This window comes from Rhincodon typus, chromosome 30 (genome assembly GCF_021869965.1).
Source record: "Rhincodon typus isolate 14 chromosome 30, sRhiTyp1.1, whole genome shotgun sequence".
NCBI classification, from domain to species: domain Eukaryota; kingdom Metazoa; phylum Chordata; class Chondrichthyes; order Orectolobiformes; family Rhincodontidae; genus Rhincodon; species Rhincodon typus.
In genome coordinates this window covers 21,525,500-21,550,238 of record NC_063361.1, presented here as the reverse complement: position 1 = coordinate 21,550,238, position 24,739 = coordinate 21,525,500, and the positions used below count along the sequence as shown (strand labels likewise).

The following is a 24,739-nucleotide window of genomic DNA, read 5'->3' as shown; positions in this document are numbered from 1 at the left end:
TCCTGTACCCAGGCTGAACTGAAACAGTTCATCGACTTCATTAACACCTTCCACCCTTCGTTAACACCTTCAAATTCACTTGCTCTATCTCAGACACCTCCCTCCCCTTTACTGACCTCTTCGTTTCCATTTCTGGCGACAGTTTATGGACACAAACTCCCATAGCTACCAAGACTACACCTCCTCCCACCCAGTATCCTGCAAAAACTCCATGCTGCTGAGTTGTATGATTTGCACAGATATAAGTGATCGGGGACAGACTCAGCTTTGAGTTCAAAGGAACAAATTCATTGATCTCAAAACAAATCTCAGGCTGTCAGAATTTAATTTGTAGAAGTCACCAAGTTATGAAAGTTTGTAGAAGTCTCTTGGCTGTCAGAAATGATAAGAAAAATCCAGAGCAATAGTGCTGGAATAGATGTTTTTCCTCATCAAAACTGGAAAAGAGTCATTTGAATATGAAATCTTAAAGATAGGAGTGATACTTTGTTGGGTTTGAGTATCACTAACATGCAGTGTTGGGAAAAGAGTTGAACTTTTGTTTTTGCTGTTTATGTTAAGGTATTTCTAAATTCTCACATATAGCTTTGCTTTCATTTTACGTTTTGCAATTAACTTGTGCTATTTTGTTACCAGAACATTAGCAGCCTTGTTTGGATATGTCCAGTGACTAATCGCTGCAGGAACTGGCTACAATTATCAGGTTTATAATCTATCAAGCCAGATTTCAGTCTGAGATCCAAATTGTCCAGGATTGCCAACAGCTGAGATTATTACAATATAAAGGATTAGTTGAAGCAATTTCAAATGTGTTGGGGCTTTTTGATATCAATGAGACTGTGCCTTTTTCAATAGTGATGTCATCAATAGATTGGTAAAACTATTTGCTGTCAGGAAGCCTCCTGAAAAATGCCTCAGTTAGCAGAGAGACAGAAGGTAAAGTGTAGGGACAGTGAATATGAGTTGATGTAGCAGCTGTATAGGGGTATGGAGACAATTGGGAGTATATGGAATATGAAGGGCTAAATGAGGGAATGGGTAGATTGGCATAGGATATTTAAAAGGCCATGGAGGTGGGTACAGGGGCATTGGTTTTCACGGATGGAGCATTAAGAGTGGGGGGGGGGGGGGGGGGGGGGGGGGGTAGTGGTGAGAGCAGGAAGGATGTTTTCTGTTTTAATAAGCTTTGAACACAGTGCCAGAAATCCTTTCCACCCAGCCTGCCTTGGGAACTAGGCACCTTCAAAGGCTATTCCTGTGTTGCCTGGCCCGGCTCTCAATACAACCCATCTCTGCACTCCCCTGGTCTAAACATTGGAAATGCAGGCAGCCATTTTTTAAGGGCTGGTTTATGGAGCTGGAATTTCTCCCAGCTTTGTGCCCCTAACCCCGGAGCAAACATCGGAGCCCAGGTAGCTCCACAAAATCTGAGATTTAATGTCGCAACCCTTTACACTTTGCTCATAACAACTTGAATTTGTCAAGAATGAAATCTCTTAAGAATTAGGTGAAAGGCAAATCCTGTTTTACTGAACTCCTAAAGCTGAAAAGAGAAAACAAGATAATTCAGATTGTGGAAAACTTGGCTTCTGTAAACATGTGAATTTTGTGCGAAAGGGATCCTTACCCAATATGGTGGGTGATACACATTTTGGCACCTATGGATCCACATAGTGCAGAAAACCAATCCAAGATTTGAAATCAAATGAGTTAGAACCAAAGATAGCGCCACTTTGAACAATTTCTATTTGTTGCTCATTACTTCAGCTTTAATTGCTAGCTGCAATGATCTTATCCTCTTCTCCATTGTTCAGTGCTGCTTTAACGATTTAAAGTTTCTGTGTCATTTCTTGAAGATCACTTGAGGCACATATATAATTGGCAAATGCTTTGATGTAACTTAGATTGAAAATATATGATATCCTGTTTTCCAATTGCAACAATTTGCAAGAACATAAACACAATACATTCAAAGTGATATGAAAGTTAGGACGTTTGTTGAATGACATTTTCTTAACTAAAATGGTGGGACCCACCAATAACATTGTTAAAACTGATTTACTTATCTCACACCATTGTTGTTAAAAAGCATAAGTAATTTCCTCCACAAAGCATTTAGAAATAGTAACATTTGATTTTTGACTTTGAAAATAAATTGATCCTATGAAAAAAAAATTATGCACTAAAATGTTCAATTTACGTCTTAAATGTAGAATCTTTCCATTTTTGCATATTTCAACTTACTGTGCTATTCAATCAGAAATTCTGCTGTTACTGTTTTAAGTAAGCAATGCTTTTGTATAAAGCACTGCACTTTTGTTTCTCTGTGCAAAAATGCCCAGAATGCTTCTGATTGAAAGATCACAATAAATAAGCCCAGGCTGGGGAAACCTCAAGTTAAAAACCATAGTGTTCACACAAAGAAGGAAATGAAAACAGTCTTTCTGCAAAATGGCAGAAATGCAGAGCTTATTTCAACAAGATATTCCCGCAGATAGAAAACTTCTTTTGGAAAGCTTCACAAACCTCCAAAAAGTGGCAGAATATTGTGAGAATAACTACATACAGGTATGTGAATTAAATTCAGTAAGTATTTGTAGGTACAACACACTTAAACATAGCTTAAATGCATACCCTATTCACTTGGGGCTGTGGATCTGGTTATTCACATTCAGTAACTTATACTTCTTGAACAGTTTTCGTACACGTTGCTAGTTTTATGTTTTTCTGAAGAATATTGCTATTTAATATACTTGATGTAACATTTTATTCTGTTACTAGCTCAACAATTCAGCAAGTATGGACTCAAGTTCTCTTACCAGATAAACTAAGGTTATTCTAAACAAATAGTTGGAAGATAGACTCTGAATTAAATGTTAATTTTTGATGCATTTATTAAATGGCATTAGAAATTATTTATTTATAGAACCAGATGTGTATTTGACAGGTTGTGTTTTGAGAATTTTGAACTGTGTTGATAAGCAAAGAATTTACTGCACTAATATACCTTCCTCATCTCTGTACCACTTTGCATTGAAAGACTGGCAGTGCAGTATGTTTCTGGTTTCCATGCAGATGTGTGCTTTGCATTTCAATTCCTGTAGCTGGTGGATACACATGGAAATTAGCTCAATGTTTCCTAATTGTCATAATTCAAAAAACAATGTCTGGACTTTCAAACGTTTACACACTTGATTAGGACAAAGTAAATGTTCATATATTTAAAAAAGGACCCAATAAGTACTGCCATCAATCTTGAAGTAATGATCGTGAATGTTATCTTTAGATTGCATCATATACAAGTGATTTCAGAAACACTTCACATTTTGGTAAAGTTCAATAGTTGAAATTTAATGACATTTTCTTCCGTAAGTTGCTAAGACAAATCAGTGGAGCATGAATTATTAGCCAAGCACCAAAGTAATTCAGTTTCCTCACTATTAACAAGTATTTCAGTTAACTGAAGTTACCAGAAAACTTTGCACAAATTTGAAAAACAATGCAAAGTTGAACTAGGAAATAAAAGTTTTTCAATATAATCCTGTAATGTTCTGACTTTATTAGTAAGAGATAATGCTGAAATGATTCATTCTTTTAATGATTTAAAACATGTGACCAGATATGAACCTTTATGACAGCTCATTAACTCGACTGATAGCAGAAGTCTGAGGTTTCCATTCTGATCTCTATCAGCATTTGGAAGTTTCACTTTAAGATGCAAGTGGTGAAAATGCAAATGTTAACATTTCTGCTTAACGTCAATTGCAATTAAAAAAAACTGACTTTTTTTGCTTTTCCAATTCACAAGGTGCTCTGCGAACAAAATGCAATAAACAACATTTTATCCATCTGGACTCTTTTACTGTTGATTTTGTGATATGGAAATGGTGTTCATTTAATAAATAAGAATTTACATTTTTTGGTAAAGTTCACACTCCGTGATTTATCATTTAGTTGTTACATGAAATGTTATGAAAATAATGTGCTTTTTGTAATCTAACTTAATTACTGTAACTTCTTTATAAATCAAGACCACTTTTACTGGGGCTGTTTCCATAGAACAGTTAAGTCACGGCTGAAGTTGACCAAGCACAGGTCAAGGCTGACTGAGGGAGAGATGAGTGTGATTGAGGAAGTTCAAGACTGATTGAGAGAGGGTTGAGGGTGTTGCAGGGAAGGTCGTAGGTTACTGAGGGAAGGTCAAAGATTTTTAGGGGGAGGTTGAGGAGACTCAAGTGTGACTGAGGGAGTGTTCTGGGTGACTGAGAGAAGGTCAGAAGGGGCCAAGGGAAGGCAAAAGATGATTGAGGGAAGGGTTGCGGGTTACTGAGGGAGGATTGAGGAGGGTGAATGAGGGAAAAATCAAATGTGATCAAGGGAAAGGTCAAGTGTAATAGATGGAGTTTCAAAGAACATTGAAAGATGATGCTACGAGTGAAGAACACATTAGTGTTCTTTCAGGAAGGAAGTCTGTTATCCTTACCCAATCTGCCCTATTTGTGAATCCAGACCCGCAACAAGGTGGCTGACTTTTGACAATGTGTGTTGTTCTGGCGCCCTATTATTGGAAGGATGTTATTAAATTGGAGAGGGTTCAGAAAAGATTCACCAGGATATTGCTGGGAATGGAGCGTTTGAGATAAAAAATAGACTGGAAAGGCTTGGATTTTTTCCACTGGAGCGTAGGAGGTGATGTTATTGAGGTTTACAAAATCATGAGAGGCGTACATTAGGTGAATGACAAGGGTCTATTCCCTAGGGTGGGGGAGTTCAAAACTAGGGGCCATTTTTAAGGTGATAGAAGAAAGATTTAAAAAGGACATGTGGGGCATTTTTTTTGCACAGAGAGTGGTTCGTGTGTCTAATGAACTACCAGAGGAAGTGATGGATGCAGGTACAGTTACAATATTTAAAAGGCATTTGGATAAGTTCATGACTAGGAAAGGTTTGGAGGGATATGGGCCAAGCGCAGGTAGGTCGAACTCGGATAGTTTGGGAACATGGTTGGCATGAACTGGTTGGACCGAAGGGTCTGTTTCCAAGTTGCATGGCTCTTTGACTCTAAGCCATTAAGGGCAAGAAGAGATGGGCAACAAATGCTGGCCTTGCCATTGCTGCCCACCTTCCTTGAAATATCTTTTAGAAAATGTTATAGGGAGCAATGAGAGGGAGTTACACCAGCTTCCCTACTTGTAGAAAATATAATGTATTGTTCATTTCACACATATAATTAAGAGCTAAAAGTGAAACTTTATTTTCAATATGTCCATACAAAAGCATTACTGCATAATGCAACAATTTGAAGGTTATTTTTAGTTTTGATTATTCTATCAATAAACAAATGGTAACAGTTTTCCATGAAATGGTGGCGTAATACATGGCATGGCACAAACATTTCTCAGTATCTGACCATAAAGTGTTGTATTTTTTACAGGCTCAAGACAAAACAAAAGCTTTAGAGGAGACCAAGGCCTATGCCGCGCAATCTCTCGCAAGTGTAGCTAGTCAAATCAACAGCTTGGCTGAGAAAGTATTCAAGTTGTTGGATCTACAGTCCTTAGAGCTCTCCAAAATGGAGTCTTCTGTCAACTTCATATCTCAGGTGATCATAAATGTTCAATTAAATGCCATTCCTTCTCAGTGATTCTTTATCTTCATTTTGAATACCTCAAATTGCAGAGATTCCTGGAAACAAAACAAGGCAAAACTGGGAAATCATTGATTTTGTTTTGATGCGGGAGCCATGTCAAGAGCCTAAACAGAGCTGGAAATATGTCCAGTGCTATATAAGGTCAAACAATACTTAAACATTCCCAGCAGCTGCTTCAAATAGATGTTTGGGTGACAGATTCCCCTTGACATTCTGGGCGTCAAGGACACTGAGGTGGCCACAATAAAGTCTGAAGTTGGAATGCCCATTTAGTCCTCATTTTGTTAAAGGTGCCATCTCATGGATTGGAAAAGGTGTTGAAGTCTAAGAATGGCCTAATCAGAATTTATTAAGCAGCTAGTTGCCATTTAAACTGCCTGTTAGTGCTCATAAAGAGGTCACATGTAATTTTGATTGCCGCTACTGCTTAATTTAATGTCCTTTCACCAGCATCTGTGCAGGAGTAAACTTTGGACTCTTTTGGCACAGAGCTAGTGTCCCCTACGTCTGTGCTAGAAGGTCTGGGTACAAGTACCACCTGTGCCAGAAGTGTACCACAACAAAATCCTCCGAAATACTTGCAGGAGTGAACAAGTTGTTGCAGAGGATTTTGTGAGCCATCGACTTTTACAGTTCACTTATTGCTGATAGTTTGAAGAACACTTTATGAGACACTTTCTAAAGAGCTCACAAACACTTGTCAGCATTTATTACAGAAATTTTGAAAAAAAGACACCTTTTAATTAAACCTTTCATTTTGCACTCATCAGGACAATTTGCCAGAAATACCAATGTTCATGTTTTGCTGCTCTAGTCATCATTTCCTTGTCTCTTGGGCAGTGCATTATATACGTGGACGTAATGAGTCATGAGGACCTATTTATATATATGTCATTACAGCTGCCTTCTTTTATACTAGTTGAGCAAACTTTTCTAAAATTTGCTTTTGAGGAAGACCATTCTGAGTGGCAGTACCAAGGGATATGAAGTTGGGTCTGTCCTAAAAAATGGCACGCATTTTACTGTTATAGTTATGGCTGTTAAGAATGAGTATTTCTGTCTCCTTGTTGGGAACTGCATATGCCAAATAAATTCCATTCAAAAAAATCTAAATCACTCTGACCATTGTTACGATATATTACTGGAAGATATTGAAACTGAGGGCCACTTGTGGCAAATCCCATGTCCTATTTTAAACATTAATTACCTTTTACCCCGCTAGGTTGATCAACGAAAGGAAAAGGGATGTTTTCATGCGCTGATGATAGAACAACAGGAATTGCATGGCAATGAAGGAATGTTAGTAATCTTCCCACAGGATCGCAAAGATCTTGCAGTAGGGGATAAAACAGTTAGTGTTTTCTCTACAGTGGCTATTGTAGGGTGATTTTGAAGCCCAGCTGACAATGTATTGTCTTAACTTGTGTTCTGTGAATACGCCATGGACAGATTACAATCAGACATAAGCTGTGCTTGATGTCTAATGATGAGACCCTCAAAGGGTTTTAAACCTGCACTTTGAGGAAACAAAGCCAAATAGAGATACAAAGATAAAAAGACTGGAAAACTGAAGACTGAAACAGAATAACAAATGTGGGCAGATGAGTATCTAAAAAGGACAAGGAAAGTTTAAGGTTTCATGTAATGACCCTTCATTAGTCCAAAGGAAAGATGCGCGAGCTCCTTTATAGGACCAATCAAAATGGGGAGGTGGGATGGCAGTAAAGCCTCAATTTACAGATTCAGTGTGAGTTTACATTACTGTGTGCCAAAAGACACATTAATTTCAGTTTCTGCAAGGTAGGCATTTCTGGAAATTAGACACTGTTACCAACCTCACCCACCAAAAAAAATGTCCCTATTTAGGCAATGACATGTAAACACTTGGGGTATTTTCCTTTACATTTTCCAGTTTTGAATGAAACTTAATTCATGCTTGCCCAAATGCCAAATGCACATTGGCCCTCTGAGTAAATGTTTCCCTTGCTATTTTGTTCGACTTCTGAAGGTCATGGCAATCTAACTTGTGGTTCACAAAACGGATTTATGGAATACACGTAAAATAAGACAATGAAAAATATGCAGAGGCAATATTGACCCTGGAGAAAAGTAGATGGCTGGAAATGTGTTGCTGTCTCTTAATGTACTGTTAATTATCTGTGATATCTTTGGTTATGTTCTGTTTATTTTTGGTTTGGAGTTTTAATGCTTGCTCCTTCCTTTTATACTTATACCATTGTTGCCATTTTTTCCATCAGTTTCAGAAGCTGAAATGAAGTTTTAAAAGTTAGCATTGAAAAAAAATTATGCTCCGATGGACTATTTGCAATTTGTTTTTATGATGTGCACATCCAAATGTATGAATGGGCCAGGAGGGGAGGGAAGGACAGGGGAGGGTCACTTAGCTCTGTGGTCTGTGTGACTTCAGTGTGGTGCAGAATAAAAGCTGAAAGCATTTAAATTTGAGATGAGGAGAAATAATTTCAGTGGATGTTGAATCTTTGGGATTCTGTGGAATCTTGAGTACATTCAACTGAGTATGTTCATGAGAGAAATCAGTACATTTCTGAGGACTAATTACATTAAAGAATATGGAGATAATGTGGGAAAATCGTGTTTGAGGTAGGTGACAATTGGATGGTGGGTCAGGCTCAACTGGCTACACAAGTTACTGAGATCGTAGGAACTGCCGATGCTGGAGAATCTGAGATAACAAGGTGTAGAGCTGGATGAACACAGCAGGCCAAGCAGCATCAGAGGAGCAGGAAAGCTGACATTTTGGGCCGAGACCCTTCTTCAGAAAGAAGTTCACAAGTTACTTCTGTTTTTATATTTTTATGTGACCCTGCCCATTTCGGCAAGCAGTCTTGCTGCCTAACAAGAAATGTCTGTTCACGTCATGAATAGTGCTATGTGGGTACTTCACCAGCAGATAAGTGATATGGGGAATTTTACCTGCCCACATGTTCAATTTCCCCTGGCAGTGCTGAGGTCAATTTCCCCCTCTCTCAGATTATCATATTCTTCCCCTTTGAAACTGCTGTCACTACATCTGTAAAAAGCCCACTCACAATCCTCATCCTTCCTCTTGCACATTGCGAAGATTATATTTTCTTATTACCTTTCATCTCTGTGCCCATCTCCCTCTTAATTTCCTGTTCTAATCCATTCAGTCCACGTTTTGCTTTTCACATAGAATCAAGAATGACCTAGTTCTGGGCACTAGCCATGTGCTCTGTGGCTTTTAATATGACATGCTATTTGTCCTTATCCGTTTAACCTCTTTGCATTTCTTATACCATTATCCTTCATCACCAATCCCCACCCCCTGAGCTCTCAAAACTCTACCTATGAGGTACTGGCCTCACCTTATTCTGTTCCCAGCTGTACCATTGTGACAAGCATATTTAAAACAATGACTTCCCTTCTGGAGTTTCTAATGGAGTACGCAAAATGCCAACCTTTTTTATACTGCCACTGATATTAACAGCGGGACCCGATTCCAAAATGAGTCTGGCTCTGTCTTGGATGAGGGCGGGCAGCTCCTTCTGGATGAGATGGGTTGGAGTAGTACCCATGCTGCACTCATTGGACACCCTGAACAACTTGAAAAAGCAAGGTATCTGAGCTGCATGGTGAATCCAGCAGCTCCGCACTAACCTGCACTAAACTGTTGGGAATCAACAGGAAGAATTTTCAATGTTACCCTCCATTTCAGACAGGCATTTCCCCAAGCTCTTGAACAAGCTTAAGGGGTTTGTAATTGGAGGTGAATGCTTTCCTCAGTTATTTCCTGACCTCTGGTCACCAGTTGAAAGTTTGAAATTGTCCTGAAGGCATTAAAATCACAACATGGCCTCCAGGACTGTGACTTTCAAAGGTCAACACGCTGGATTCCCACCCTATGACCCTTTGGAAATCCCAATTGCAATGTTGGTTTCCAATTTATGCTGGCAACAACCAGTTTTACCTCTCCACTACCTGCCTTGACTTCATGGACACCTCTACTTTTAGACTCCTTATCCAACATCAACTCATTGGAAGCTAGAATTTCCTACAATTGAATATCAAATTATCTGAATCCATCTCAATCATTGCTTGGTAAAACCTCTTAAAAATTAAAATGACTTACTATGATGTGATGATGGCTTATTGGTAATGTTACTTGGCCAGTAATAAAGGCATAGGCCAATGGTCCAGGTGGTTCAACAGTACTGTCCTTACCTCTGGGCCAGGAGGCCTGGGTTCAAGGCCCACTTACCCTTGACATGTGTCATAACATGTCTGAACACGTTGATTGAAAATATCTACAACTGACTCACTGAGGGCTGTTGTGGCACAGTGATAGTCTTCCTACTTGGACCAGAAGGTCCAGGTTTATAATTCTACCTGTGCCAGAGATAAGTCTGTACAAATTAATTCAAAATACTTCCAGCTGACCTGCCTCCTTCCCTAGCTGCTGACTTGTATCGGATTATTGTGTGTAATCTTGGAATGGAATCTCATGGCCTCTTTCTTTGCATGTTTGAAGTTGTTCATAACCACACCACCTCTCATTTCCACCAATGTGAAGTTGGGTACAAAAAGCAATAAGTTGGGTGTCATGCCCAGCATCAATTGAGGTCTTTCAGTGGGCAATTAATGACCATTTAAGGGCCTCATCCCACCTCCATTAGTGTTAACCCAGTACTGGACAGACCTGTCAATGTGTGGCATGCATGACAGGTAAACTGAGTGCTCCCCAGATGGGAAATGGGTCATGGGGTGTCCCTTGGTTCAGAGTATTCAATGCTTGATCGAAGGGTGCAATATTTGTAAGGGAAGGATGGGGAGCTGCAGTAAGCCACCTCCTGTCCTCACTGTTGACCCCTCTGCAGCCCCTTCTCCCACATTGTCCAACATGTGAAAACCTTTCTGCCATTACTTGTGTGTGGTGTGGGTTGCTCCTCAATCCTGAGCCTCCAGTGGGTGTCATTCTATAGCAGCCATGGCTTCCCCAGAGCTGTTCAGAGTTGATATTACCCTCTGATTGGTTGGTAGCTCCTGGTAAACAGGATTTCCACCCAAACAACAGCCCTGCCGCTGTACTTGATCTTGTCAAAGATCCACTCGTGGGCAGTTTGGACTCTGTGTGGCACCAAAAGTGAGCAATATCGGATCAGTCACTCCTATTTTATCTTTTCTGATTTTCATTTATTTCATAACACTCCCATCCATCTCCTTACCTGTGTTTTATTGTCATCTTTGTGCAGTTCCTCAGGATATTTTAATGCAGATCTTTGCTGTCGAATATCCTTTAATGCTATCCGGGATACAGTAGCAATATCAATAATGGACAACCTGAAAAATTATTGCCTTTTAGACTGTATTTTACATTTCAGAAATGCCAACTCATGAAAGCCCTGTGAGCTAACATTATGATTTAGGTAGCACTCCATCTTTGAAAACGTACTTTAAACCAACAAAAGGAGTGCCAGGGAGGGAATAATAATTAATGGGACTCATTTGCAATGACATGCATGTCTGTGGGTACCGTGGTTTGCTTTCAAAGACAAGAAGCAATTTATTGCAAGATTTCATCCTCAAATAGTTAATTCAATATCCTGCTGTAATTAAGCAAGAGATCCAGAATTCATTCATGGACACCACAAAGAGGATTGATGTTAATAAAGTTCATGGCACAAAAATCGTTGCCAGAGTGTAACAGCTTGTGTGCACACAACCCTCATGGTTTCTTCCAAGTACACATGGCTCAGTGAGGACAAAGGTTTTAATCTCTTTCCCAGCTCAGTTCCTTCAATAAAAAGCTGTTATTGTGACACTAGCTCTGGCTCCTGTGAAAACAGAGTGAAAATCCACTTAAGTGCTAGATTGAGCAGTGCAAAACACCCAGATTTGCACTATTTATCTTTATGTTGCTTGTTCTACATTTCATGAAAGCGGAGAAAATACCACTTTCTTTCAAGACAAAAGCTTATAAGTAACAACCAATCTCTGGCTAAAGCCTTTTGATATTTTAAAAAAAGCACATGCCTTTTATGTGCTTCTGAAGCAATGGGTAAATAACAACAAGATGTATTTTATAAAGCAATGAAATGTTGGGAGAAGGCTGCAAGGTCTATCAACTGTTGGGTGAGAAGGGGTTAAAATTTTCAGAGGGGAAACATTAATTTGGATTTCCTCTTTTAAATGCAGAAAATTTCTCTTTTTATTTCATGTTTCTTGCATTTTGCAGTTTTGCTTTAAATCAGCAATGATATGGTTTCTTTACAGGAACTGCTACAAGAAGAACTGATCTTGTCTGGTGTGTATGTCTGTTACCCGGTTGCAATTTCTTTATTTCCTGTTTCTCATGGTTGAGAAGATCCATGCAGACCAAGGGAGAGACCCACTGGTGCCTGTACAGCTAGAATAAAATATGACTGTTTATGATTCCACAAATGACTTTGAAAACGAGCAAGAACTTATCCCCTATATCCTGAACCACATTTATCTTTGCAATCTACATAATTAAGAACAGATTATCTGGTCATCACAGTGCAAATTTGCTGTTGCATTTCTTGCATTCTAACAGTGACTGCATTACATTAGTATTGAATTGGCTGTGGTAACGAAAGTGCTATGTCTGTACAGTTCTTCTTAGCTTTCTGGTTAGAATGAGAGGTTGAGACATATCGTAGTTTCATCCTTATAGGGTACTGTAAAGGATTGGGAAGAGTTATTCATGGGATTCATGACAGCTTCATGAATGAGGCTAGCGTTTTCATTCCCCAGTTGCCTAGAAGGCAGTAAAGAGTCAACCACATTGTAGTTTGGTCTCTTTAACACACAAGTAGAACGGTTCTCATTCACCAACACAGATAAAATACAACTTATTTACCCTTTTTTTCCATCTGATTTCCTTAGAAAGTAGAGATGCACAAAGAGAAAGTGGCTCGGCGAGAGATTGGAGCATTTGCTGTTGCTAAAACCACATCAAGGATGACCAAAATCATTCCCCCAGCAAACCCTATTCAGCGGGAAAAGTACACCAGGAAACCCATTGTCTATACGCTCCTAGATGATACTGGACATGGAGTAAAGGTGAGAAAATGAATACAAAATAATACTATTAAAAATAAACATCAGTCTGAAATTCTTTTCATGCGTATTTTGCCTGTTGTATATAGAATGGGAGATTTTGATGGGATAGATTAAAAACAATAGTATTTACTTATTATTTAGGGCTGGGACCAGAGTCCAATTCTGATAGGTTAAAGTAACTTTTCTTGCATGAAAGTGTTGTAAGGAGTGGCATGTAAAATGTGTTATTATCATTTTTGGACTTAGATTTTAAAGAACTATGAATGTAAGTTAGTGCTACGGAAGTATTTTTTCTTAAAAGGAAGTCATTCTGCAAAAGTGACCTAAACGCACCAGTTGCAAGAAGACATGTGACTGTAAAGAAAGGCTTGGGGGCACCACTAGGGTGTAATGGAATAAAGTGTTCATGCTCTTTGGTTTAGGGTGGGCAGTGTAATCTTACTTCTATTTGGACTTCAGAGCACAGAACTCAGAGTTCAGGAAGAGTTGAGTTCATAAACAAGTTTTTAGTTTTCCTCCTAGTAGACCTTTGTTCAGCTCAGTTCAGAGGAAACTAGTCACTGCAGCAGTAATGTTTTCTCTAGTTCATGAAGTTTCCAAACCAGGAGAGTTTAAATAGAAATCTTCAGCTTGCTGCAATTGAAAACATTTATGGCATTGGAATTGTAAAATGTTCACATCATCAGACTTGAAGAGAAATTGTAAAATAATTTCAACACTTCAATGAAGAGTAATTGGAAGGAATCGGCTAAGTAGAAACGCTAAGAGATAGGAATACATGTATAATTTCTCTCGAGTTGAGCCTCCATAGTGGACAGTGTTGGGAAATAAAACAAAACTTTGTTTTAATGTTAAGATCTTTACAACTACTACAACATTTGGTTTGTCTGATTTCTTTCTTTGTGCAATAAGCTTATATTCTGTTGTTAAAGAATATCTACGGCCTCATGTCAATATGTTTCAGTGATCAACCACCATGTTAACACCAAGCAAAAAAAAAGTTCATGGAGTGGGAGCCAAGAGAGAAAGAAAGGTGGAGGGATGGATGATAGTAAGTCAGGAAGGAAGAAAGGCTCCTAATGGAGACCATGAGTAGGTGAAAATGGGTCAGCTGTGCTGAAAGTAGCCCATATCATGATAGGGCCTGGGGTGTGAGTAGTGGGTAAAGGACATGAAAGGAGGTGTTCAAGCCCTAAAATTATTGAACTTGATCTTGAGACCTGAAGGCTACAGGATTCCCAAATGGAAAATGAGGTTCTGTCCTTACAGAACCTCATTGGTGTATTGAAGTGGCAGGCTGCTGGAAGTTCAGGGTCATTTTTGTGACAGAATGTAGGTGTTCCACAAAGCAGTTGTCCAGTGTGTGTTCGTTTCCCCAAAGAGGAGAGCACGTTGTGAACAGTAAATACAGTCAACCAGATTAAGTAAAGATCAGGTAAATTGCTGCTTCACCCAGAAAGTGTGTTTGGGGCCTTGGATAGTGAGGAGGTGCTAAGTAATGGGCAAGTTTTGCACCTTCTGTGTTTGCACAGAAAGGTGTCGTGGAGATGTAGGAAGGTATGGAAATGAAAGAGGAGTAGACCAGGGTGTGCTGGAGGGGAGGGTCCCTGCAAAATGCTGACAGGGAGGGGACGGAATATGTGTCTGGGGTTGGCAACTCACTGGAGGTGAGATGTGAAGGAATTTCTTCTCCCAGCATGTAGTGAATGTGGGGAATTCGCTACCCCAGAGACTAGTGGAAACTAAGTATTGAAATATTTCAAGGGAAGGTTGACAGATTTTTGAAATATCAGGAAGTTAATGGCTATGCTGAGCTAGCACAAAAGAGGAGTTGGAGCCTGAGGCACATCAACCATAACATTATTGAATGGCAGGACAGGGCCAAGGGGCCAAATGGCCTACTCCTGCTCCTCTTTCTGATGTTCTCACCAGTTACGAATAATCACAATGTGCATTATCCAATAACTTGAATCAGGCAATATAACTAACAGAGGAAAAATGGGAATTGAGCATTTAAAATAGAATCATCAGATAATTTTAATGCAGCAACATTGCGTTAAGATAGTTGATGAGATACAACACTATGCAGTATCCGTAGAACAAATCAAACTCTATTTTTATTCACATTTTCACCTCATTTTCTGTTCTGGTCTGCAAAAATGCTGTAAACATTTAAAATGAAGAACATGATAATGATTTTGTAGCGAGGATTAAAAAGTAGAAATGCTCCTCTTCCCTTTATTCACAGCCTATATTTAATGTGATAAAACAAAGAACTGTAGATGATGGAGATCTGAAACAAAAAACAGAAATTAATTGCAAAACTCAACAGGTGTGACAGCAACTGATCTGATGAAGAGTCTTGCACTTGAAACATTAACTCTGCTTTCTCCCTACATGTGCCGCTAGACCTGCTGGGTCTCGTTAGCAATTTCTATATTTAATTAGGTTTGTTTGATTGTGGCTAGCGTATCAATAGAAGCTATGCAATAATATGCTCATTCCTAACACTGGGTTCTGATGTAAATTTCAACATATATAGCAGTAAAAGCAGGAACAGCAAAACCCCACTTGGTTACAATAAAGAATATGAAGAACATGCTCTTTCTTCTCAATCAGTTTGCTTTTTTATTTTCAGTTTTGTTAGCAATTGTAATGAAAGAAGATGAGCATGATACAAAACTAAATTCTGGAATTTTACACATCTATCAGATAGAGCAGAAATGTTGCCTGTATACTGAAATCTTGGGCAGCAATTTCCCTTGCTGCAGGTGGCTGGGCAGGTAGTGGAAAGGGCAAATAATCTGGCACATTGACAATGTTCCTGTCCTTCCTGCCACCTCATCAACTAATTTCTGGATGGGAAGGAGCTTTTTCAGCCTGTCATAAATTAAAACCCTTAAGCACTACAATTTATGGTTGAATATGAAAGCTTACAATCTAACTAAACTCTGCTTTTCAAATTGATGTGAGCATTGTTGTACAAAAGCTGACAAGTGAGAGATGTGGGTATGAGGCTTGCAGCAATGCTAAGTGTTTGAGGGTGAGGGTGAGGTGAAGCATATGAGTGGTCAGTATGAATCCTAAATGATAGAACTTGGTGACAGATGAGTTACGGGGATGTGGGAAAATAAATGGTGTTTGAGGTTGGTGGGTCAGTTCATAGAATCTGGCATTGAGGTCACTTTCACCGAACCTGATCATTTATGTGACATTGCCTCCAGGACCTTCAGCTATACTTTTGGATTTGACTGTCCCTTCCCACTGCCTTCTCATCAGCATCTCCAGCATCTGTGAGGATACAGAATGTCTCTCTTCCTTTTCTACCTCTTTCACCAATTGGTCTAGTGCTGTGGCTGATGTTTGCTCCTCCCTATAGGCAGCCTCTGCTTGCTTTACTTCAAGAGCCACAGATAACTTTAACCAGTGCAGGTTAGCTTTAAGATTTTTGCAGCGATGAATAATGTGGGTAACACTCTGAGTGTACACAGCAATCTTAATGAATTGCAGCGAGGATGAAATTGGCAGCTGCTTTCATTCCACTCCAATGGGATGGGTTAACTGTCCATTGCAATTAGAGTCATATAGACATACAGCACGAAAACAGACCTTTTTCGGTCCAACTCATCCCAATCAGACATCCCAATCTGACCTAGTCCCATTTGCCGGCATTTGGCCAATATCCCTTTAAACTCCTCCTATTCATGTACCAATCCAGATGCTTTTTAAATGTTATAATTGTACCCACGTCAACTACTTCCTCTGGCAGCTGGTTCTATACACCCTCTGCATGAAAATGTTACCGCTCAGATCCTGTTTAAATCTTTCTCCTCTCACCTAAACCTATGCCCTCTAGTTTTGGGTTCCCCACCCTAGAAACGGGACCTTGGCTATTCACTCTATTCATGTCCCTCATGATTTTATAAACCTCTATAAGGTAAGCCATCAGCCTTCGATGCTGCAAGGGGAAAAAACACCAGTTTATTCAGCCTCTCCCTATAGCTCAAACTCTGCAATCCTGGTGACATCCTTGTAAATCTTTTCTGAACCCTTTCAAGTTTCACAACATCCTTCTTATAGCAGGGAGACCAGAATTGCACACAGTATTCCAAAAATAGCCTAACCAATATCCTGTTCAGCTGCAACATGACCTCCCTACTCCTGTACTCAATGTACTGACCAATAAAGGCAAGTGTACCAAGCTCCTTCTTCACTACCCTGTCTCCACTGTCCAGGAACTATGAACCTACACCCGTTTGTCTGTTTGTTCAGCAATGCTCCCAATTGCTGTGTCCATTTTTAGTGACTAACCAGTTAAACCCCCATAAGGTTTTTCAGGTATGAAAGATGCGTGAAGAGGTTCAGTAAATTTAAGATCTTCGCTTTGAAGTAAGTATTTTTATTTTTGCTTTGTAGGAAGTTAGCAATCATCCTGTGAGAAGTGGAACTTTGTCACGAAGGTACGGACAGACAAGTATGACGAGTTCCACTTCACAAGGAACTCTAGGGTAAGTGTACATTGTAGAGTAACGTACCAGTAAATGGCTGAAGGACAATTTTTGGGAGAGTGCAATTTGGCATTGTGGGTGTACCTACAGCAAATGGACTGCAGGGGTTCAGGAAGGAAGCTCACCATAACCTTTGCAAGGGCAACTAGGCATGGGCAAAAATGCTGGCCCAGCTGGTGATGCCCTCATCCCATGAGTGCAGTTAATATAATGTTGAACTGTGAGAACTGCTTTCTCAGTAGTTAGCTCCAGTTAGCATGGCCTTTTAAAAATAGGGTCGTACTAGATCATGTTGGGTGGTTACAAATGCATACCATTGGTTGTGGTAGTCAATGGTATGGATACAAAAAAGACTGATGCCCTCTTCCTCCACCAGCAAATTTCCTAATGTTGCATCAGATATGCTCCTCTCTCCTGTGACATTGCATGGAGATGGTAATAATGTGGTAGGAGGGCAAGGATATCTACTGGCTTTATTTACATGACCCTATTGCATCCATTTTGGCAGTGTATTGAATGGTTAGGTAGCTAAATTTCTACAGGCTTGGGAAATCTAATTTTGGACATTAGTTTTAGGAGAGTACTTTAGGGGATATCAGACTTCAGTTTAGAGAGAAACTCTGAAAGTCATGGTTGTTCTCTTTTTAAAGGGAGAACGTTGAGAAGAGATTTGATGGAGCTGTTCAAAATCATTAGGGGTCTGGATTGTGTAGACAGGGAGAAAACAGTTCCTTTGGCAGAAGGATTGAGAACCAGAGGGCACTGATTTAGAATAATTGATAAAAAAGTGAAGGTAACATAAAGAAAATCTTTTTTCATGCAGTGAATGGTTAGGATCTAGGCTGCATCTTCTGAGAATGTGGTAAGGGCAGACTCAATGGAACTTTCAAAATGAAATTGGATAATTATCCAACGTGAAAACACTTGCAGGTTTATAAGGAAAAGGTGGGAGAGGGACCAGCCGTGTATCTCTTCCTTTGGCACTGCAAAAATTCCAAGTTTCCATTGTTCTGTTGTCTTTCCTTCACTGCTGTACCACCTGATTATGGGATGTGTGCTGGAGGAAAAGCCAGCCCCAATTATTTTAAATAATGGAATAAATTAATAATCAAAAATGATGTTTGAGATATAGGTCAACCTGTGGTCCACTTCATTCTTAGCCTCTTTTATAACTCATGCTCATATTAAAGAAACGTCCTGTTTTTGTCAATTTTCAGAAGAAGTGCTAAGGGAGCAAGACCTGTTCAGCCTCCTGTGGTCCCAAGTGCATATAGCAGTCCCGTGACCAACTCCCCACCAACAGAGGGGTCTCCGATGCATAGGTACATCGAGTTAATTATAAAGTGTGAACATTTTGTACAGACACAAGGAAATATATTTATACCTTTTACAAAACACCAATGACATCTTTTTTCTGCTTTCCTTTTTTTATTGTTGTTTGAAAGCAGTAATATTGGTAGAAACAAGAATAGCTGTGGAACTGCGAACGTGGCGATGCCTGTGTCTGTACCTGTGTCGATGCCTCCACCACCACCAGCACCAGAAGCTTCAGCAGCATTTGAACTAGGTCAGTGTTTGTGTATTTGTGCGTGTGCGCGTGCATGGGCATGCATGCGTGTGCGCGTGTGGGCACATGTGTGTGTGTGCATGTGAGAACGTGTGCACAGTGTCTCAATAAAACAATGGAAGATCATACTTTGGACAACATAATAATGTTCTCTGTACAGTTTGGGTTTCAAATCACCGTCTGGTTCCATTCTCAAAACAATAAATTTAATATTTCGGAGTTTAAAAAAATTATAATGCAAAGGAAGTTCAACTTCGAAAGATTCCAGTGGGACTCTGATTGAGTTAATAATAAATGTTCTGTTACTTTTTTCTCCTATTGAAAGTAACGGGAAAATTTCTTACAAGTATCTTGAAACAAAAGCAGAAAGTGTTGAAAAAACTCAGCAGGTCTGTCAGCACCTGTAGAGAGAAGAAAGTTATATTGGACTTGAAACATTGACTATGTTTCAATTTCCGCAGTTGTTACAAGACAGCTGTGTGTCTCCAGCACTTTCTGCTTTTATGTCAGATTTCCAGCATCCAAAGTATTTTGCTTTTAATTAAGTATCTTGCTTGCACCGTTGGATAAGCAAGTGAAGACTTTCCAGCTACTAAATAATTCAAACACATCTTTAACCTCCATCTTCTCCTTTGCCACTTCGGCATATCTTCCCTGTTTCTCAATTTGTTCAATATCCATACGGTCAAAGCTTCTGTACTTTCCCACTGCCTTAAAGTCCCCCTCAAAGCCACTCACCATCCTGACTTGGAACTATATTGCCGTTCCTCCACTATTGCAGGGTCAAAATCCTGGAATTCCCTCTCTAGTGGTATTGTGAATCTACTTAGATTATCGAGACTGCAGCAGTTCAACAAGACTGCTCACCACCACTTTCTCACAGACAACTAGAGATGGGCAATAAATGCTGCCCAGCCAGCAACACCCATGTCCCATGATTGAATAGAAAAACCTGTTAAATTGATAGATATAGATTGTAAGAGAGATAAAAAGATATAAAGGAGACAGGAAAGTTCTGTTCATCTGTTGTGGGACAGGCTGAAGCTGAACTGGTGGCCTACCAGGACAAGTCCTGTTATCTAGAACTTAGGAAGGAGGTGGAAATGCACTGTTGGTGTTGGTTATTGAAAGCTGTGGAGGTAAGATCTCCAATAGGAATAACAATAATCTTCTTGGAAACAATGGTTTCATGTTTGAGGTTGGGGTGAGGCCCTGAAATTGTGCAATGGGAGATTACCAAATTCATGTGCTTTGTTTGGAATTTCCGCATCTGCTAATTTTGGTTTAATGGAAACTTAAATTGTCCAAAATTCAAATGTAAGGCAATAGTATTAAACATGGAACCAATGAAGAGAAAATTCAGGAGTGGAGCAATGACTTATAGTAATGGAAAGTATTAAAATTACTCTTAAAAGCCTCTACCAAAATAACAAAGAGAATTTTCTGTATAATATGATCATAAAATCATAAGGAATAGGAGGCAGGAATAGGTGTTTTAGCTAAATAATCCTGTTCTACAATTCAATCATGTTTTAACTGAACAGACTGTGGCCTTAACCATACTTTCCTATCTACCCCCATATTGACTTCCTTGTAGTCCAAAAAAAAATGCCTGATTCTCCTTGAATATTTTCATTGCCCCTTCCCCACTGTTCTGTGGGAAAAAGAATTCCAAAATGCATTCCAAAAGAAGAAATTCCTTCTCATCTCAGTCTTAAACAGATGGTGCCGTTATTGTGTTATGTCTCATGCTCGGTATGTCAGTATACCTTTAAGAAACATGCTTATGATAGCATTACTGCATTATAGCAAGTGACCAGAGGGTATAAAAATCATAGATGCCACCTTAACGTGGAGCAGGACAGACTACTGGAACCTACTTCTCAGCTGTAATCTAATAGCTTAATGTTAGCTCAGCCACTGATGTGTCTGAGATTTGAAGATTGTGTATAATAGTTAGCTGTAATAAATGTCTGCTGGATTTTCTAACATCACAAATCTAGTTTCTTATGTTATCTGGGATAACAGAGGCACTGCCACTTTGGTTAAAATATGTTTCTGGAAGCAAAACTAGCATCATCCTTATTTTTAACAATTTTTTTTACCATAATTTCAGAATTTGCTAAAAAGGGAAACATTCTTTCCAATTCTAAACTGTCAAGCCCTCTCAAAATCTTACATATTTTTAAGAATATAACCTTTCAGCCTTATAAATTTAAATGAGTACAGGTCTGATGCCTTCAATGCAGGAATCAATCCAGTGAAACCTTTTTGAACTACCTCCAATGGAAAGATGTCCCTCCTTAAGTAAGGAGTTGCTTCGTATTTGAGAGTTAGATATCGCTTACTATATTACCAGGAGCCTTGTGTTTGTCAATATAGTATTATGTGATTTAAAAACGCAGTATTAGGACTTTTAAAACAAATGTGTTTATGTTGTTAAGTAACATGAAAACAAATTGTGCAAATTGTCACTCATTAAGATGAACAGTTTACTGTGTGTACGCATTGTGATTAAAAGTTTATTGCGTGCATTCATTGTGATTAACAGTTTATTGTGTGTACACATTGAAGGTGCGAATGATCTCCCAGATGTGCCACCACCTCCTCCAATGGACCTGCCTCCACCTCCTGCTCCTCCTCCACAGATTTTCAATGAGGTCTGTCTGCCTCCTCCTCCCCCCTTACTGTCTGACCCTCCTTCAGGTGAGATATTCTCTGTTTCGTTTAGTACTCACTGTATTTTATTAGGATCCCAGCAGATGTTATGACTGGACATGTCAAATCTCGTACTGAAGCCTGGCTTGATGGATCATATTTTATCTGCTGTCTCTTGTAATAGAGCAGAGTGCCAGCTAATGAGATGAATGCAGGGCAGGCTTTACAGCAGGATTCAACTTACGTAAACAGTATCTATTTAACCAGAATACTACAGTAAACACTCCACAGACTCTATTTAAAAATCCTCTATGAAAAGCAGCAAGCAGAGAACATGCTAGAAATTGACAATAGTTTCTCCAGGTTAGCTTCTTCAGCGAAATGTGGTGAGTGGAGGACAGTTACATCATACAAACTGATTATTCATTCCACAAAATGAAGCAAGTGGAGGATAATATATATAAATTACATATTATGTATCAACATTAAATCAAATACAGACATTTACAACCATCTCCTGGAGTGATTGATGGAAAAGTACCCAATCTATCTCCCAGGCCAAACAGAACTGAACAAAGTCAATGGAATAACCAAGGATTGGAGGAACTCAATAAGGGCGAGCACAGAGGGCTACGAATAATACTTTGCAGCTTAGTGGCATAGCACATTGAAAAAGTGTACTGTGCATCTGTGATACCCATACATAACCAGAATGAAAATGTAGACATGGAGAGGGGTGGGATGAAACCAGTAACTGAACAATCCATTGACTTAGTTAAGAGAACATTTGTATTGAATGACACAAATTGATAGAGAGCCAGCTGAAAAGATTGCTACTGTGTCTATGGATAGTGATGGACTGATCTCCTGTCCTCTTGATCTTTAATGCAGCTAGCTCTGCTTCAGGCTGTCATAACCATTTTATGTGGCAGGGTCCTCAGCGTGACCACAGTGCTACACCTCCTGCAAGCCTCAGGTGGAGGCACTCTGCCAGCTCTCCTGCCTTCCTGCACCGACATGTAAATGATGTGTCACTGTCCTCTCCACTCGCAAGTAAGCTTTCATCATCTGTGCAAATGTCAGAATTCAGCTTTATGCAATTTGTATTCTTATTCTTTTGTGCTAATGACTTACAAAAGCTTCCATGCATCTCCACCACTTCCTTAGTCGGCTCCCCAGCACCTATCCTTCCATCTTTATTGCAGTTTATTCCACAGATTCCCCTGACTGGCTTTGTTGCCCGCTTTCAGGAGAACAGTAAGTTTTTTTATGTTTTGCATTTGTCTGCTTTGCATATAGATTTAGGAGATCTTGTTTGATTCTTGTGATTTCTGTCTGCAAATAACTATCAGTCAGTGAAATAGATTTTTTTAGTACTAGGCTTTTACTTTTAATTATTGGTATGCGACTAAGCTTGTTGAAAGGTCACCATTCCTGGACCCATAAATACCAGCGTTGAAACTGTAAAAAAAGCTCAGTTATTTCAGTCAACTCAGGATGAATTATTCAGCTGAGTGGTGAAACTGAGTTTACATCCAGGCCCTAAATGTAAAATGACTGTGTGATCCATAGTGGAATATGGTGTCCTAAAATTACGTTTTTTAAGGTGGGATGAATGCTTCTTCCCTAAAGTGAAAAATTTGAAGTATTATGAATTTTTTCCTAGGCTTTATGGACTCTGGAGGCAATTTCTCTACATTCATAGACTGTAAAACTGTTGGGAATAAAACAATACGAAAAGTATTGCCGTGTTATACTGTAGTATTTAGGTGGTGACGCACAACAGATATGTAAGAAGTAATTTAGTTAAATACGTTAGACTCATACACTGCTAACAAATCATGATTACCAAAATTTGACACATTCTAATTGAATCATATTTCATTCTAAGTCTCTACATTTCTTTATATAAGTTACAAACAGCAAAACTGTCTTGTATCTTGTGGCAAGGTGCTGGTGCAGTGCTAATATCACCAGACTAGACACCAGAATTCCAGGAAATGGATTCCAATCCCTTAATAAAAGATGAGGAGATTTGTACTTTTAAAAAATACCGGAATAAGGAGAAGACCATGTAACTACAGTCAACTGGCTCTTTGTTACTAATGGACATTGCTTTAAAAAAAAAAGTTACGTGTTACAACCATAGGACCTTAAGATTCAGGAATAGGTTTAGGCCAATCAGCCCATCAGGTCAGCTCAGCCATTTGATCATGGCTGATAAGTTTCTCCCTTAACCCTGATTCCCAAACAATCAAGAACCTATTTATCTTTGTCTTAAATGCACTCCATAACTTGGCCTCCATAGCCTTCTGCAGCAATGAGTTCCACAGATTAACCACCCTCTGGCTGAAGAAATTCCTTCTCACCTCAGTTCTTAAGTGTTGTCCCTTCACTCTGAGGCTGTGTACTCCGGTCCTAGTCTCTTACATAGTTGAAACATCTTTTCCATTTCCTCTCTATCCGGGCATCTCAGTATTCTGTAAGTTTCAATGAGATCCTCCGTCATCCTTCTAAGCTCCAATGAGTATTGACCCTGTGACCTCAACTGCTCCTCAGGTGACAAGCCCATCATCCCTGGGATTATTTTTATAAACCTCCTCTGGAACCCCTCCAAGGCCAATATATCCTTCCTTCAATACAGGGCTCAAAACTGCTCACAAAATTCCAAATGCGGTCTGACCAGAGCCTTATACAGCCTCAGCGTATCTGCTGTTGTATTCTATAGATAACACAGTGTGGAGCTGGAGGAAAACAGCAGGCCAGGCAGCATCAGAGGAGCAGGAAAGCTGACGCTGTGGGTTGAGACCCTTCTTCAGAAATGGGGGAGGGGAAGGGGGCTCTGAAATAAATAGAGAGGGGAGCGTAGGGCTGGGGAAGGTAGGTAGGATGGTGACAGCAGGTAGGTAGTGGTGGGGATTGGTCAGTGACGTGGGAGGAGTGGATAAGTGGGAGAGAAGACAGATTTTGAAGCTCCCCACCCCCAGCCTCATCCCAAGACCAACCCTCCCTCTCATCCCCGCCTCCTTGACCTGTCCGTCTTCTCTCCCACCTATCCGCTCCTCCCACCTCACTGACCAATCCCCACCACTACCTACCTTCCCCAGCCCTACCCCCCCCCTCTATTTATTTCAAAGCCCCCTTCCCCTCCCCCATTTCTGAAGAAGGGTCTCGACCTGAAACGTCAGCTTTCCTGCTCCTCTGATGCTGCCTTGCTTGCTGTGTTCCTCCAGCTCCACACTGTGTTATCTCAGACTCCAATATCGGCAGTTC

General features: G+C 39.8%; 1 protein-coding gene across 2 annotated transcripts in view; it reads left to right on the top strand.

The window, feature by feature from the left end:
- Positions 1–2,408: 2,408 nt before the first annotated feature.
- Positions 2,409–24,739, top strand: part of LOC109917606 (abl interactor 1-like) — a 29,397-nt gene continuing 7,066 nt past the window's right edge. Inside the window, exons 1-7 of one of the 2 annotated variants that reach the window (XM_048614796.1) lie at positions 2,409–2,568; positions 5,435–5,602; positions 12,557–12,733; positions 17,150–17,241; positions 18,459–18,563; positions 18,690–18,808; positions 21,383–21,514. In XM_048614796.1, the coding sequence (XP_048470753.1) occupies positions 2,452–2,568; positions 5,435–5,602; positions 12,557–12,733; positions 17,150–17,241; positions 18,459–18,563; positions 18,690–18,808; positions 21,383–21,514 (910 nt within the window). In that variant the 5' untranslated portion in view covers positions 2,409–2,451. Of the gene's footprint in view, positions 2,569–5,434; positions 5,603–12,556; positions 12,734–17,149; positions 17,242–18,458; positions 18,564–18,686; positions 18,809–21,382; positions 21,515–24,739 lie in introns of both variants that reach the window. The other variant, XM_048614795.1, reaches the window with a different exon arrangement.